Source organism: Aegilops tauschii, chromosome 2, assembly GCF_002575655.3.
Source record: "Aegilops tauschii subsp. strangulata cultivar AL8/78 chromosome 2, Aet v6.0, whole genome shotgun sequence".
Taxonomy (NCBI): domain Eukaryota; kingdom Viridiplantae; phylum Streptophyta; class Magnoliopsida; order Poales; family Poaceae; genus Aegilops; species Aegilops tauschii.
This window is the reverse complement of record NC_053036.3, coordinates 502,804,721-502,821,868: the sequence shown is the minus strand read 5'-3', so window position 1 is coordinate 502,821,868 and position 17,148 is coordinate 502,804,721. Positions and strand designations below refer to the sequence as shown.

The 17,148-nt window shown below is 48.0% G+C and overlaps 1 protein-coding gene across 1 annotated transcript; it reads left to right on the top strand.

Moving 5' to 3' along the window:
• Nucleotides 1-11,839: 11,839 nt before the first annotated feature.
• LOC109760160 (RING-H2 finger protein ATL57) lies at nucleotides 11,840-12,946 on the top strand. Its single transcript, XM_020318991.4, has one exon. The coding sequence runs from the start codon at nucleotides 12,046-12,048 to the stop codon at nucleotides 12,571-12,573; it is 528 nt and encodes a 175-aa protein (XP_020174580.1). The 5' UTR covers nucleotides 11,840-12,045; the 3' UTR covers nucleotides 12,574-12,946.
• Nucleotides 12,947-17,148: the final 4,202 nt, after the last annotated feature.

Here is a 17,148-nt window from a genome sequence, read left to right as displayed (position 1 = left end):
TAAATCACCCAACCGCGTAAGGAACGCAAAATCAAGGAACTGTAACACCCTGGGAATCATGCTACAGTAACTCCCTGTGATTAAGCTAATCATGTTGCTAAACAGGGCTTGATCACATTTGAATCACCTTCCTTTCTAACTCCTAGTTCAAACTTCAAATATAATTAAAGTGAAAAATAAAAGTTTTCAAAAACTCAAACAAAAATGTTCAATGGGTGCCAAATATTACTCTGGTAATTATGGTGGAGAGAACACATTTTTATAAAATGCCTAAATGATTTAAATGAAATAAAACATAAAAGGGAATAAGCAAATAAAAAGAAAACAGAAACAGTCAGAGAAAAAGAAAAAAAGGAGCAGGCCTCCCCCCCCACTGACCCCCCCGGCCCAAACCCCGAACCCCCCCCCCGGCCCAAGCTGGGCCGCCACCCGCACCCCCGCGCCCCCGGCCCAGCCCACCTCCTCCCTCGCCCCTTCCCTGTTCCCCCGACCGGGTCGGAACAGGGGCGCGCTGCCGCCGCACCCCCTCGCCGGTGGTGAACCCCGCGAGAGGATAAGGGCGCCAGCGGCCCCCGCTCCCTCGGGCCTCTCTCCCACTCACCCCGCTCACTCCCTCGGCCTCTGCGCCTCTCCCCCGGATCCGCGCCGCTCTCCTCTTCCCCACGCCCGACGCGCTCGCCGCCGTTCACCGTCGTTCACACGGCCACCGTACCCACCTCGCCGCCCCAAGGTGTCTCCAAGGACCGCCGTCGCCCGCTGCATCGTCTGGTGCATCCCGTTGGAGACCGGAGTCCCTACAACGAGCACACCGAGCTCGTCTTCCCCGCACGGCCGCCGTCGATCGCCGCCCCGTTTCGCCTCCGACGAGCCTCCCCGAGCACGCTGCCGTCCCCCTACAGCCGCGCGGTGAGCTCCTCTACCTCCTCCCCCTCCGCTAGCTCGCCCGCGCTCCGTAGCTGCCCCCCCCCACGCGCGCCCGAACGTCGCGCCGCGAGGCTCGCCGCCGGCGGGTCTCCGGTGACCAAATGGTCACGGGGTCAAGCCCGTTACACTCCCCGCCGTTTGTAGATGCCCCCCAGCCCCTCCGCTTTTTCGATAGCTCGCCGTAGCCATGTCTCCGTCGAGCACCCGTGCGCGCCGCCGCCTCCGCCGCTCGCCGGCGCCGATTCCGGCCAAGTCCGGCGAAGCCCCGGCCACCACTGGATGCGGCGCTGCGAGTTCTTTCGAATGGGCCTAGCCCCGTTCCTCCCCGAGCCCCGTAGCGCGATTCCGGCCAACTCCGGCGAGGGACCGCCGCGGTTTTGGTCGCCGGAGTTGCGCCGGCGCCGGCCGCCGACGTGGCTGGCCTGGCCCCACCCCCAGTGTCCCTGCCAGTGGCCCCCACGGGCCCCAGTTGACTGGGTTGACCCAGTCAACTGCTGACTGGGCAGGCCCAGTCACTGACATGCGGGCCCCGCCGCAATAATTAAAAAAGAAAAAGAAAAAGAAAATGTTTTATAAATAAAAAAAATTAGTTTAATTAATCTCTCACTGACAGGTGGGCCCAGTAGTTAATTAACTAAAAAACTAATTAGTTAATCCTCTGTTAACCCACTGTCTATGACAGGTGGGTCCCCCTTGTCAGTTTGACCAGTCAACCCGGACTGTTAACCGCTGATGTCACTCCTACGTCATGCTGACGTCATATCCCTTTTTCTGTTAATTAAATAATTCCAGAAATTCAAATAAACTTTGAAAATTCATATCTTTTAAACCGTAACTCGGATGAAAATGTTTTCTATATGAAAGTTGCTCAGCACGACGAGACGAATCCGAATACGCAGTCCGTTCGTCCACCACACCTCCCTAACCTATCGAACTAGCAACTTTCCCCCTCCGGTCCGTCTGTCCGAAAACGTGAAACATCGGGAATACCTCCCGGATGTCCCCCCCTTCACCGGTACCACCTACTGTCGCGTTAGGACACCCCTAGCACCGCTCACTGTCATGTCACGCATCGTCATGCTTATGTTTGCATTGTATTTACTGTTTCTTCCCCCTCTTCTCTCCGGTAGACTACGAGACCGACACTGCTGCTGCCCAGTTCGACTACGGAGTCGACGACCCCTCCTACTTGCCAGAGCAACCAGGCAAGCCCCCCCCCTTGATCACCAGATATCGCCTACTCTCCTCTATACTGCTTGCATTAGAGTAGTGTAGCATGTTACTGCTTTTCGATATCCTATTCTGATGCATAGCCTATCCTTGCTACTACTGTTGATACCTTTACCTGCAATCCTACATGCTTAGTATAGGATGCTAGATTTCCATCAGTGGCCCTACATTCTTGTCCATCTGCTGTGCTACACTATCGGGCCGTGATCACCTGGGCGGTGATCGCGGGTATATACTTATATACTATATACATGACACATGTGATGACTAAAGTCGGGTCGGCTCGTAGGAGTACCCGCAAGTGGATCTTTGTGGCGGAGCGACAGGGCAGGTTGAGACCGCCTAGGTAAGAGGTGGGCCTGGCCCTGGTCGGCGTTCGCGGATACTTAACACGCTTAACGAGATCTTGGTATTTGATCTGAGTCTGGCCATTTGGTCTATACGCACTAGCCATCTACGCGGGAGTAGTTATGGGTATCCCGGCGTCGTGGTATCAGCCGAAGCCTTCGTGACGTCAGCGACTGAGTGGCGCGCGCCGTGTTGGACCGCTTTGACGTAACCGCCGTGATCGTGTGGGTTGCTAGGTCTGCTCGCGGCCGCGTTCGCAACGTGCAGGTGTGCATAGGGCGATGGGCCCAGACCCCTGCGCGCTTAGGATTAGACCGGCGTGCTGACCGCTCTGTTGTGCTTAGGTGGGGCTGCGACGCGTTGATCTTACGAGGCCGGGCATGACCCAGAAAAGTGTGTCCGGCCAATTGGGATCGAGCGTGTTGGGTTATGTGGTGCACCCCTGCAGGGAAGTTTATCTATTCGAATAGCCGTGTCCCTCGGTAAAAGGACGACCCGGAGTTGTACCTTGACCTTATGACAACTAGAACTGGATACTGAATAAAATACACCCTTCCAAGTGCCAAATACATCCCGGTGATCGCTCTCTAACAGGGCGACGAGGAGGGGATTGCCGGGTAGGATTATGCTATGCGATGCTACTTGGAGGACTTCAATCTACTCTCTTCTTTATGCTGCAAGATGGAGATGTCCAGAAGCGTAGTCTTCGACAGGACTAGCTATCCCCCTTTTATTCTGGCATTCTGCAGTTCAGACCACTGATATGCCCCTTTACACATATAACCATGCATATGTAGTGTAGCTCCTTGCTTGCGAGTACTTTGGATGAGTACTCACGGTTGCTTCTCTCCCTCTTTTTCCCCCTTTCCTTTCTATCTGGTTGTCGCAACCAGATGTTGGAGTCCAGGAGCCAGACGCCACCGTCGACGACGACACCTACGGCACTGGAGGTGCCTACTACTACGTGCAGGCCGCTGACGACGACCAGGAGTAGTTAGGAGGTCCCAGGCAGGAGGCCTTGCCTCTTCGATCGTTGCTACTTTTGTGCTAGCCTTCTTAAGGCAAAACTTGTTTAACTTATGTCTGTACTCAGATATTGTTGCTTCCGCTGACTCGTCTGTGATCGAGCACTTGTATTCGAGCCCTCGAGGCCCCTGGCTTGTATTGTGATGCTTGTATGACTTGTTTATGTTTTAGAGTTGTGTTGTGATATCTTCCCGTGAGTCCCTGATCTTGGTCGTACACATTTGCGTGTATGATTAGTGTACGGTCAAATCGGGGGCGTCACAGGAACATAACACCGGTATGACGGAAACTAGGGCGGCAAGAGTGGAACAAAACACCAGGCATAAGGCCGAGCCTTCCATCCTTTACCAAATATATAGATGCATTAATTAAATAAGAGATATTGTGATATCCTAACATATCCATGTTCCAACATGGAACAAACTTCAACTTCACCTGCAACTAGCAACGCTATAAGAAGGGCTGAGTAAAAGTGGTAACTTAGCCAAACAACGGTTTGCTAGGAAAGGATGGTTAGAGGCTTGACATGGCAACATGGGAGGCATGATAGCAAGTGGTAGGTAGCGCAGCATAGCAACAGAGCGAAAAACTAGCAAGCAAAGATAGAAGTGATTTCGATGGTATGGTCATCTTGCCTGAAATCCCGCTAGGAAGAAGAACGAGTCCATGAAGAAGACAAACAGATGTAGTCGAACGAATCCTCACAACTCCGGAACGAAACCGAAGCTAATGAGAGAAGCAACCCGGAAAGAAACAAACAACATAGTAAATAATCATCACATAAACATGGCATGATGCACAATCAAGTATGATGCATGTCCGTTTTAATGAGGCCTGGCATGGCAAAATGTAACAAACAATACTACAAATTAAGTGGAGCTCAATATGCAACGAGTTGCATATTGATGAAACACCACATTCAAGTTATTTAGTTCGCTCTTGTTTATGTACCCAACAATATTAAATGTTATTAAACATGGCAAGGGGTGAAGCATATGAAAACTACCTAGCTAGGCAAGTTTAAATGAGGCCGGAACAACAAACAACAATTCCGGAAAATCCTCATGTCCATATTTTAGATTTGGTACTGTTCTGCCATAAACACAATTTTAATATTGTTCAACAGCAAAATAAAGTGCACCATGTTAAACTAGGCATTTTTCTACCCCATTTACATATAAAGTTTATTTAAAATGGAGCTACGGTTATTTAGTTATGGAATAAATCATTTTAACATGCTATTTATGCAAAATTAAACAAACAGCAAGTTTAAACATTTTAAACATGGATGAGAGTTGCAAATTATTAATCTACACAAAATTCTAAGCATTTTACATATATAAATTATTTACATGTGATGCACGGTTTGTGAGTTATTAAATGCATGATCTAGAGGGACTTTTCTATAAAATAGTAAATCCCAGATAATAGCTAAAACGCAACAGAGGAAAAACACACGCATCGGGCATAAACTTGCTGGGCCAACAGAGCACAGGGGGGCTGGGGGGGCTGCTCACCCAGTGGGCCTTGGCCCGTTCGATGCAAAGGCTGGAAGAGGCCGGTCCCTGGACTGCTCCTGGCTGGATCGAACGAGAAGGTGGAGGGGACGTGGTCAACGCACCGACAACCTGCTGCTGCTCGATCTGAACGCACAGGAGGAAGTGCGCGCAGGGAAGTAGGGCTCGACTGCGCTCGGTGCAGTTCTTGAAGACGACAGCGGCGCGGGACTTGGCGACCGGGATGGCACGGATGCAGCCGGATCCGAGCGGACCTGGGCGTCGGGAGCCCATCTTCAGTGATGGTGTAGGCAGTTCGTGCTCCTAGTCAGAGAGAGAACGAGAGGGATGAGAGACAGAGGGGAGGCGAGCAGGAGAAGGACGGGAGGAGGAGACACGGCGACCTGTGGTGCTCCGGCGTCGCGCTCGCCGGCGCGGCGGAGGAGGCCAGGACGGCGAGGTCGTCGGGACCCTGGACGGCGTCGGCTTGAGCAGCTCGGATGGCGGCATCCATAGCGGCGAACAGCGGACGCTTGGACGAGCGGGACGGCGACGGAGCGCGAGGAAGCAGGGGCTCGCAAGGGAGATGGCTGCTGCTGGGGTTCTGGTTGGAGGAGAGCTTGGGCTGGCTGGGGACTCGGGCGCGAGCGCTCCCGCTCGGGAGGAGCTCCTGTGATTGTGGATGAAGGCGGTTGCGAGGATGAAGGACGACGGGGCGACAGCTCGGGGCTTCGGTGGCGCACGGACGAAGGCACCTACGGGTGCTTGAGGTGGATGGGTGGATCGAGGGGATGGCTCATGAAGGCGGCGTGGTGATCTGGGTCGCTGGCGATCCCGAGGGGAAAACGAAGAGGAGACAAGGTGGAGGTTTTTGCGGCGGCGGGGAGGAAATAATTGATGGGACGGCTAGTCTAGGGTTTGGACTGTTATAAATTGCACATGGGTTTTTGGTTAGGGGCTAATTTGGTCCATCCGATCGCAATCGGACGATCGAGAATAAATAGGTAGGGAGAGTCCAACAAAGAAAACGGTGATGTTTTATAGATGTTAGGAGATGATCTGAATGCAACGGTGATGACTGAGCGGGTCGGGTTCGGGACAGGTTTCGGACGCGCGCGAGAAGGGGTTTTGTGCATTGTGCAGAGAGGCTCAGACGGTCGGACAACAAAAGAACGGTTGGTCTCGAAGGGACAACGAAGGCAACAGGGAGAAGCGGGAACTACGAACGGACCACGAGTTTAAGAAAACATGCGGATGCAATGCGTATGATGTGATGATGAATGCAACAAACAAATAAATACACACGGCGAACACGAAATATATGGAAGGCGTCTGGAGCATCGGTCTCGGGGCGTTACAGATACCCCATGGCATCCATTTCCTAAAATGGAACAAATTGCACCTACAACTAGCAACGCTATAAGACGGGCTGAGCAAAACGGTAACATAGCCAAGCAAAGGTTTGCTAGGATAGCGGATGTTAGAGGCTTATCATGGCAATTGGGAGGTTGACAAACAAGTGGTAGGTAGCGAGACCAAACGATTGCATTGAGACAACTAGCAAAGCAAAGCTAGTAATGGTATCCAAGGTAATGATCATCTTGCCTGGAATCCCGCTTGGAAGAAAATCAAATCCATAAAGTAGTCAAACGAATCCTCGCACTTCACAACGTAAATGAACGCTAACAAGAGAAGCAGACCGGAAAGAAAAAACCGCACGATAAACACACATATCATAACCATGGCATGATGCACAATCAAGTATGATGCATGTCCAATTTAATGGGGCATGGCATGGCAATATGCAACAACCAAATACTACACATTAAATGAAGCTCAATATGCAACGAGTTGCATATTGACGAAACTCCATGTTAAATTATTTAGTTCCATCCCGTTTATGCTACTCATCAATATTAAATGTTGTTTAACTTGGCAAGAGGGTGATCATGAGTATACTGCCTATCTATGCAAGTTTTAATGAGGCCGGAAACAACACATAACAATTCTGTACAATCCTTATATGAAAATTTTGAATTTGCTACTATTCTGCCTAAAACATAATTTTTATTGTTGCTAAACATGCAAAGTAAGTACGCCATGTTATTCTACTCCATTTACATATATAATTTATTTAAATCGAGCTATGGTTATTTAGTAATGAAACAGACCATTTCAGCATGTCATTTATGCAAATTAATGCAAACAACAAATTTAAACATTTTTCACATGGATGAAAGTTCCGTATATGACACTAGGATAGAATTTCATGTAGTTTCATATATGACATGTTTTATTACGATACACGGTTATTTAGTTATTAGCATTTTAAAACAGTGGCATTTCTGTAAATATACATGCACTGGGAAAATAGCTAAAACCACAGAGCAGAAAAAAACATACATCGGCGGTTGCAACACTGTGTAGCAGCCCAGGAGTGGATCAGGCCCAAGCGGCCCTGCGTGGGTGTATGACAATGGGTCCCGGTAGGGTCCCACGTTTCAGTGTGAGAAAGAGGTGCAAAACATGGGGGCTAAATTGCCACTGCCCCGGGGATGATTCAAACGCCCGTCTCCGGGGTAACAATGCATGGGGCTAGCCACTCGGGCTACGGCGCGTGTGTGGTAGAGAGAGGGCACATGGCCTTTTGCAGTGGCTCCACACCGACCGATGGGTCCCGCACGTCAATGAGTCACCCAGACGACGTGGCGAAGCAGGGTTGGAACAATCAACGAGAGATCCTGGCCATCCCGATTAGATTCAACGGCCTAATTGTTGCGCGCTGAAAAATAGAGTAAAAAACAGAGGCTTTGACGTCGGCGACCACAGCGCGGCGGAGGGACTTGCCGGAGGGGCTCCGATGACCAAAACTTATGGCGGATGGATGCAATGGAATCGCACAGTGAATCCGCACTCTTGTGTGCCTCGCACGTTCCTAAACGACGACGAAGGCGTCGCCGGCGACGTGCAAGAACAGGCGGCGATGGCGTGCTCGAAACAGACGAACCTGAGGTGCTACGGGGTGGAATCGACCCTATGCGATGATGCAATCATGTCAGACACATGCACGTGACAAAAAGTGGTCAGAGCACTCGCCGGAGACGAGGTCTGGCGGCGACAAGCTCGGGCTCACATGGGATCAGGTGAAAGAGGATGCAACCGAGCGGGAAGAAGGCATCGGAAGGCACGCATGCTCATACGAACACGCTCGGGTGCTCGACTCAGCGAGAGATGGATGGAGTCAATCACAGCGACGAGGAAGTAGATCGGCTGCCAAAGGGGGAGAAGAGGACGGACTTGTTCGGCTTGGCGTTCTAGGAAGAAGACGAAGGAGTAGCCGGCATAGATGACGACGCTCCACTTGGATAAGGTAGCGGCGACTAGATCCGACGGAGAGCACGCCGGCGAGGGGGTCGTGCTCTCTGTCGCGTTCGGGATAGGATGGGGGCGACGGCTATGTTGGCTAACTCAGCTGGCGGCGACGGGTGGAAGAGGAAAACCCTAGAAGGGGCTTGGACGCCTAGGGGGGTTTATAGGGCTAGGGCGTCCACGACAGCCATGTGCGCGCTCGGCTGGATGGCTGGCGATAACAGAGGAGGTGGTAAAAGGAAGGATTGCAAATCGGTAAGTTGTGGCTGAGTCACTGACAGTGGGGCCGCGGCAGTGAAACGGGCTGACGCGCGTGCAAGGAACAGTGGTGGACTGCTAGTAGTTGGGCTACGCTGGGGTTCCCTCTCTCTCTCTCTCCTGCATTTTCCTTTTCCATTTAAAATAAAACAAAGAAATGAAAGGAAAGGCATAGGGAGTTTGGAGAAGGTTTTGGCTGAGATAAAAATATATCTAGAGAAGCTGGGAATATGCACAATTTGAATAAAATACTTTGGCAATTTTTAGAGACAATAAATTAGACAAGTTTGTAATTGATTCAAACTTGTTTTAAATTTATAGTCCAACCAAAGCACTTCCAAATGAGCTGAAATTTGGAAGAGTGGGTCTTGGCAAGGTTTAGGGGTCTTTTGGAACAGAGTGAACATTATTTGCACCAGGAAAAATGTCACTTGAAATATTGGATAAAAGAAAGAAAGGGAAAAGCTTGATATGGGATTTGAAACTTGGGTCTTGGTTCGGTGGCAAGAGCAAGAGGCAAGTACAAGATGAAGATGAGGAGGAGGAGTTTCACACAAGATCACAACAAGATTAAATATGCCACAAACAAAGCAATGATGAACATGAGGCATGATGCAAAACAATGACAAAAGGCAGCACCAACTAAGATAGCATCCAACATTGTCGTGGTTTTGTCACGGCAGATGTCCTAGTGAAAGGACTTAGTCATGGAGCCATCGCTACGGGTTAGTTTAAAAGGGTTAAAGCGGACAAGGGACGCAAGAGAGTTTTATACTAGTTCGGCCCCTTACGATGAAGCTAAAAGCCTACGTCTAGTTGTGATGGAATTGATGGGGTTTCGATGACCAGGGAGCAAATACGCTTTGCCTGAGTCTCGAGTTGTTGTCTGTTGTCCTTGAACCGCCGCCGGGTCGTCCCCTTATATACATGGGTTGACGCCCGTCGGTTTACAGAATCCCGAGGCCGGCTCATAGTCGTGTCCGGCTCGGTCTCTGCTACTTCTACCTTACAATACAAGTTTACATATCAATGCCGGTTTAGGTCTATGGCCTTAAACCGGCTTTGGGCCCTGGGCCTCCATAAAGCGTCACCGTCTGTCTTCATGGGCTTCAGATACAGATGAACTACTTGTGGGGTTAACCCGGCCTCTCCTGGCCGGTTTACGCCCAGTGGTAATATCCCCAACAAACATGGTTTGATGCAATAATGGTAGGCATTACATATAGGCTATTATAAAGAGATACAGGAGGTCGTTGCCAAAGGAGAAGAGGTTGCGGGCGAGAAGCGGTGAGATCACATCATCGCAAACGTTGGTTGGGGAGAATTTTCTTGATGTCCGGAAACATGGGGGAAACCTGGGAATTTCTAGTAGGATGGGTCGCAAACTTCCCCTCCTATGTGTTACTAAAAGTTGTGGCGAAGAAACCGGGGCAAGAGTTCCACATGGGGATTTAGCCAGGGAAAAGACGACTATCCCGAGAGGATTCCGCATAACCAAACAAGCCTTAAAACTAGTTGATTCCTCGTGCATTACCGCAGGAATCGGTTGCAATATATTTGAAATTTGGTTGTATTAAACATGACTATTGTGATTAATAATATGACAATGGGAACTGAAAATGTATGATTTGTTACATTTGATCATTTGGTTGTTTCTCAACCCATCAACTTACAAAATCCGTTCTATTGAGACTCTATATGTACTTTCTTCTTCTTCCATTTTTTTGGAAAAAAGACCCTAGCTCTATTAAGGATGCTCAATGATACAAATGACCCCCAACAAATAAGGAAAATACATCTGGATCCTTGAGGAGCCTACCAACCACACACTCCACCGTGAGTTGAGGGCGTGCCGCCGCCGCCACTTCCACCTGAAGCCGGTATGACTTTGAAACCCGCAGCCGGACCTTTCGCCAACGGAAGTCTTCAAGCTAAGGCCCCATCGGGCCAGCGCGCTAGAGAAGAGGCTCTAAGGACGCGCCACCGAAAGCACCATCACGCCTTCCTCGCCATCGACAAAGAAGGCAACAGAACTGATGTCGCTCCTGCACAACAACCATCCGCCCAGATCAAAGGCCGACAAGGAGAGCCCCCCATCGGAAGGGATCTGGTTGAAGAAAAATTCGGCACTACGGCCATACAACACAATGACAAACAAACGCCAACCAAAAAGAAAATCTCACCACTAACCGGCGAGAAGAGCAGACCTCCAACCCGCCGACGGCCGAATCGCTGGGATGGGGAACGAGTTGAGGTAGAGAATATTCGCCACGCCGCTACCTCCACTATCCACATGCCGGCGCTCGAAACCCTAAATTCTTCCCATGCACAAGCCCAACACGAGGCGCCGCGATTCCCCACCCCTCCCGTCGCCGAAGTGATCGTCAGCAGTTCCGCCTCTTACGGGAAGGGGAAACCGAAGCGAAAGCAGTTAACTAGATCTTTTTAAATATGATGACATGCAGTTCTTCAGCATGGTTGGAAAAAATATTTCGTAAATATGAGTAACATCATTCTTTGTTATGACTTATTCACCGAAACGGAGGTAGTATTGAGTATAGATTGAGATTCAACGCTTTAAAAAATGGCACAGAGCGCCATAGAGTGGTCATAAGGGCGAGCGACGAGCCGACAAGACTATACGTGGACGCTCACAAATTAAATAAGCTGCCGAAACATGTGAAAAAGGCAGAAGGAGACGGAGTCCCTGACGAAGCTCGCCTATAGTCGTGTTACACAATGCCAACGTTGCCGGGTGGCCGCCAAACCTGCGTGACATCGCACGCACGACATGCCAAACCTAAACTCGGATCATGCTAAACTTGTGAATACTCTATGCAGCACGCGGTTTGCCGCCGAACAGGCCCCAACCGGAAACAAAGACGGTGTTCCAGCCACCGGTCTCCTTGCACCAAATCATCGAATGAGCACGTGCCCAGCCGACACCCTCTAATTCTGTTCGCGATTGGCGTGCTGAGAGAGAGAGGACAGTGGACGGAGGAGTCACAGTGACCCCGCACCACACTGATGGACACGGGGAGCCGTGAGCCCGTGACATGAGAGCCGGTCAGCCCGCGACGACGTTGCCCACACGAAATCCTCGAGCGCGCGACAGCCACGCCGCAACGGCACGCCCTTTCCGGTCCACTTCCTGGACCCCCGGTCGACACACGCGAGCGCACCTCGCCAGACACGATAAAACAAGCCGCTTTTCCTCTTCACTTCTTCAGCCTATAGATGCGCCGTTGGTGTACCCACTCGCGTTTTGCCTTGTGAAGCCCAAACGCGCGCGCACGCACGCACGGCGTCCACCTGGTTGGCTGCTGCCCGTTGCGCTCCGACGGCAGCGAAGTGCTCTCGCCCGCCCGCCCGCTGGCCGCGCCGCGCGTGCGCGATGACCTTCCCGCTGGTGTGCTACTGCAACGCGGTGCCCCGGCCCATCGCCGCCGTGTTCAGGTTCTTCCACGCCACCGCGCTGGCTTTCGTGCTCATCCTCTGCCTCCTCGGCCTCTACGAGTTCCCCTACACCCCCGAGGAGCACGCGGCGCTCATCAGCGGCGGCCGCCGCCGTCCCAACCGGGACGGCGCGCTTCCGGAGACGGTGAAGCAGCGGCTGCCCCCGGTCGAGTTCGCCGTGCACCTGGCGGAGCGATCGCGATCGTCGACGTCGAAGAGGCCGGCACCGGCGGGTCGCCACGACGATGACGACGACGGCGACGCGAGTACGTGCAGGGTGTGCCTGGAGCGGCTGGAGCTGACGGACGAGGTGCGGCCGCTGGGCAACTGCTCCCACGCCTTCCACAGAGGCTGCATCGACCGGTGGATCGACGTCGGCGAGGTGACGTGCCCGTTGTGCCGGTCCAACCTGTTGCCTCGTCAGCGCGGGGGGCTGCTCGCCAATGCCAGGGCCCGGTTCAGCTAGCTCTCCCTCCGTACGTGCACGGGGGGCAGTTTTGTCATTTCGGGCGCATCCGTACTGTGGATGGGTGCAGCAGGCCAATCGCGGGCTGCTCGCGATCAGGACGACTAACCACCGAGCAGTACCTGTGCTAATCAATGGGCACACGGGAAATTATTGACCAACTCCTGTTGAGAAAATATATCGAGCAGTACCGTCCGTGTTTAGGGAAGAGAATCGAATCAGTGATCACAATAAAGATTGGCCCATTGAGAATTTGAGATGGGCTGGCAATGTGTCCTGCGTCCGTCAAGTCCAGTCAAGTGCACTGTTCTATCTTCTGGAATTGTTGGGTACGAAGCTGCATCCGTGTTGACACGTTGTTATCGATGATTAATTTCTTCTCGTTGCTCAGCTTCAACTGCATGGAATCGACGTGTAACTAATCATCGTTACCTTCCCGCCAAGAAAAGAGACAATCATCGTTATATTCACAAATATACTATAAGCTGGTGATTAAAGTTAGAAAATCTATTATGCACAAAAGAAAGCTAGGAAATCTACCGGGAGAGAATTTTTGGAACCTAGGTACACGGAAATCCATTTTCTAATACTTCAAGAAAAAAAATCCACTTTCTTCCGTTACCCCTTTGTCCCAATTTGCGAGCGAACAGGCGGCATGCGGCTTGCCTCTCGTCGGCGGCGCCTTCGATCTGCCTTCAGTGCGATGTTAGATATGATTGCCGAGCGCTAATGAGAGAATTCAGTACAACGACAATTTAACACCGTGGACATGAAGCAAATAGGACAGCACATGCCATAGCCTCTGTATTGGGCCTCAAGCAGTCTGCACGAGTCGTCATTCACTTGAAAAAAAAATGAATTTGGCAAAAAATGTTGGTAAAAAGGCATGTCGAAAATTCTTTAAAGTACGTATAGTAGTATGGAAAAAATTACCATGTTAAAAGCCGGCGCGAGAAAGATTTTCATATTCACAATTAAAAAAATCACATATATGTTGAAATAACTTAAGGTGGTTTTTTGCCATCCTATAGATGATAAAAATGGCCATGAAGAACAAATGTTACTATTAGTTTCAGGAAAAAAAAACAACGTAAAAAAGGGGGAAATCATACGGTATATAACGAAGAAAGAACGCCACATGGCTACATTTAGAACTTCATCATGGCTAAAAAACAAGTAAATCGTGAAAAAAAATCTCTCTAACACGCATGGCAAATCTTGAAACGACACTAATATTTGAACAAAAAAATGTTCCTTTGAACCAAAAAGAAGACAATTTTAGAATTTGCCATGGGGGACATGCAACAAAAGCCATGGGATCAAAATTGCCATGATGTACATTATTTTACGATGCTCTATTCAACAAATTTGCCATGTTTCAAAAATAATTTAGAAAAACAAAAGAATTTTTGATGGTGTGTCTGATAAAAAGTTTCCATAGTGGTGTAGACATGAAGGTGTAAACAATAAGTTTGCCATGGTTAAAGTAATAAATTTGCCCATGGCCCAAACAAAAAGTTTGCCATGTTTAAAGTAATACAATTGCCATGGTCCAAAAATAATAATTTTGTTGTGGTCAAAAAGTACATAAGTAGCCATGGTCCAAACAAAAAGGAAATTTTGCCATGAAAAAAAATCTGTCATGGTTCATAAAAAATGAATTTGTTGTGTCATGAAGTGTGAATTTGCCATGATTCAAACCAAAAGGTGTCATGGGTTAAAGGAATAACTTTGCCATGGTTCAAAAGTAAATTTGCCATGGCTAATTATTTTTCCATGGTGCAAACAATAACTTTGCCATGGTTTAAGAAAAAAACTAACATTAACAATAAGTTTGCCATGGTTAAAATATAAGGTTTTGCCAAGGTGTAAAGTATGAATTTTCCGTGTTCAAACAGTAAATATGTCATGGTCAAAGATATAACTTTCCCATGGTTAAGAGAGTAAATTTTCCATGGTCTAACTAACAAAATTGCCATGGTCAAAAACAGTAACTTTACCATGGTTGAAGAAAAAAGAAAGTGACATGGTGCAAACAGTTAGTTTGCCATGGTCCAAAAAATGAATTTGCCATGGTATGAAGTATGAATTTCCATGACTAAAACAATAAAAATTCCATGGTCAGCAAATAACTTTGCATTGGTTAAAAAGAGTAAATTTGCCATGGCAAAAAATAAAATTCATCTTTTTAAATGGTGTGTAGAAAAAAAATCTAAAAGTTGCCATGGAAACACATCTTAATTTGTAATATGGCTAGCATTGCTAATTTTCCATGGCAAAAAAAATCATCTTTTAAATTGGCGTGTAGGAAAAACATCTAAACTTCCAATGGCAACACATCTTATGTTGACATGGCAAGTGCAGCACATGTGGAGTTGTTGTATGACTAACATTAAAGTTGACATGGCGAAAAAGCATTTGACAATTGCCGTGTGAAAAAAACTCAAAACTCTCCATGACAACACATCTTAATTTGCCATGGCATAAACACATCTTAAGTTACCATGGCAAGTGCATCACATCTGAAGTTTTTGTATGGCTAGCATAATAAAAGTTGCCATGGCAAAAAAATCATTTGTTAATTGGCATGTGAAAAAAAGAGTAAAACTTGCCATGGCAACACATCTTAATTTGCCATCGCAGAAACACTTCTTAAGTTGTCATAGCAAAGTGTATTTAACTTTCCATGGTAAAACACATCGTACGTTGTCGTGTCAACACATGTTCAGTTTACCATGGCAACACAACTAAAAGTTTTCATGGCAAACATATCTAAGTTTGCATGTCAAAATTAACTAAACTAATGGCAACAACATGCATATTGGATGAAGCCAAATTCATATGCACACAAAACTGACATGATTTTTGAAATAAAATTATCTCCTATGCACCTACAAAGTTGTCATGTCCATTGTATCAATCATAAAATTGCAGAAGATCTAAAGAATACCTATAATTGCCATTGTGAACAGTTGTTGGAAATGTTTACTAAGCTTGAGATGGCGAAAATTTGTAAATATTGCCATCATAAGTACAAATATAATTTGACATACTAAGTTCAAGAAATAATTTGCCTTGGTATCTACAAAACATAAAAACGCAATGGTAAAGACAATGAATTTGCCATGGTCCAATTCAAAATGAATACCAACAATTTTCCATTGTGAAGAGTTGTTGAAATTGTTATTAAGCTTCCATGGCAAAAAAATTATAAATTACCAGGGGACAAAAACTTCTAAGAATTTGACATGGAAAACAATCACATTTTCATGTAATCGTGTATTTTTACTCTACTCCAGCCTTTCTTAGAAATTTGTCCAACACACGAACATAAAACTAATTTAGAGTTGAAGTGGAGATTGATCATGCAGAAATCAGATACCAAGCGCCTATGTCCACTGGTTTCCATTCTTTTGATTACAACTAGCCCCCAAGGAAAATAATCTCAGCGAACCATTATATTGAAACTGAACCAACTAGAGGAATCACACGAAGAAGCAACAAATCTAGAGGTATCACGCGTACCTCGCCGGGATGTGTCATGCCTAGCTAGCTTCGTACACTTCCTCCTCCGCGTCCACGCTGCTTCCATTGTCCCCCACAAGATGCGTCCATGTCCGTACCTGAACAGCGGCAACCACGCCCACCATCTCGTTCTTGAATCATCTCATCCTTCTCTTTGTAATCAATTTCGGAAGCAACCTTGAAAATGTTCCTCATAACTATCTTGCTGGCCTTGAAGTCACTCCAACCCTTAAAGATCAAATTTGCAAACCTCATCTTTCTGATGGTATGATCAAGAAGGTTATAGAGGACATTAAATCCAGCATTCACAAGTCCAAATGCTACTATCTGGAGATTGAAGGATAGGCGCTCTTTGAAGAACGTCTTGTTGTGCCTAAGCACGGAGATTTGAGAAATCAAATTCTTCTTGAAGCTCAGGGCTCTCCTCTCTATTCTCTATTGATGAACTTCGTGGCAGGTTTTCCAAAGTCCAAGAAGGGAGATGACTCCATCTTTGCTATGACTGATAATCTTTAAAAAGTTTCGCATTTCTTTCGAGCAAAGAGACCATCTCTCGCAGTTAGTTGGTTAATCGAAGACCATTCCAGTTTATTCTATGAGTTGTTTCAAGCTTCCTCGAGGTATTGTTAGCATCTAAAGAAGATGATTAGACAGTTTTGCTGGGGGTACAATGGAGGTCAACGTAAAGTCGAATGGGTGTCTTGGGACGTGATGTCTGGGACAAAATTGTGCGAGGTTTAGGGTTCCGAGATTTGGAAGTTTTTAATCTTGCTCCACTAGCTCAACAGGCATGGAGATTGCTTGAGGAGCCCAACTCTTTAAGTGCAAGAATTCTAAAAATAGTCTATTCCTCAAACACAATTTTTTAGAGGCTTTTGTTGGCTCCCACCCTTCACAAATTTGGGGTCAATATTGCAGAAGGACGGTGATATTACTGAACATGTGAGTCATCGAATCAAAGCCGGATGGATGAAATAGTGCCATTCTTCTGGCGTTCTCTGTGACAAGAGAGTGTCATAAAAGCTAAATGACAGGTTCTATAGGATGGCG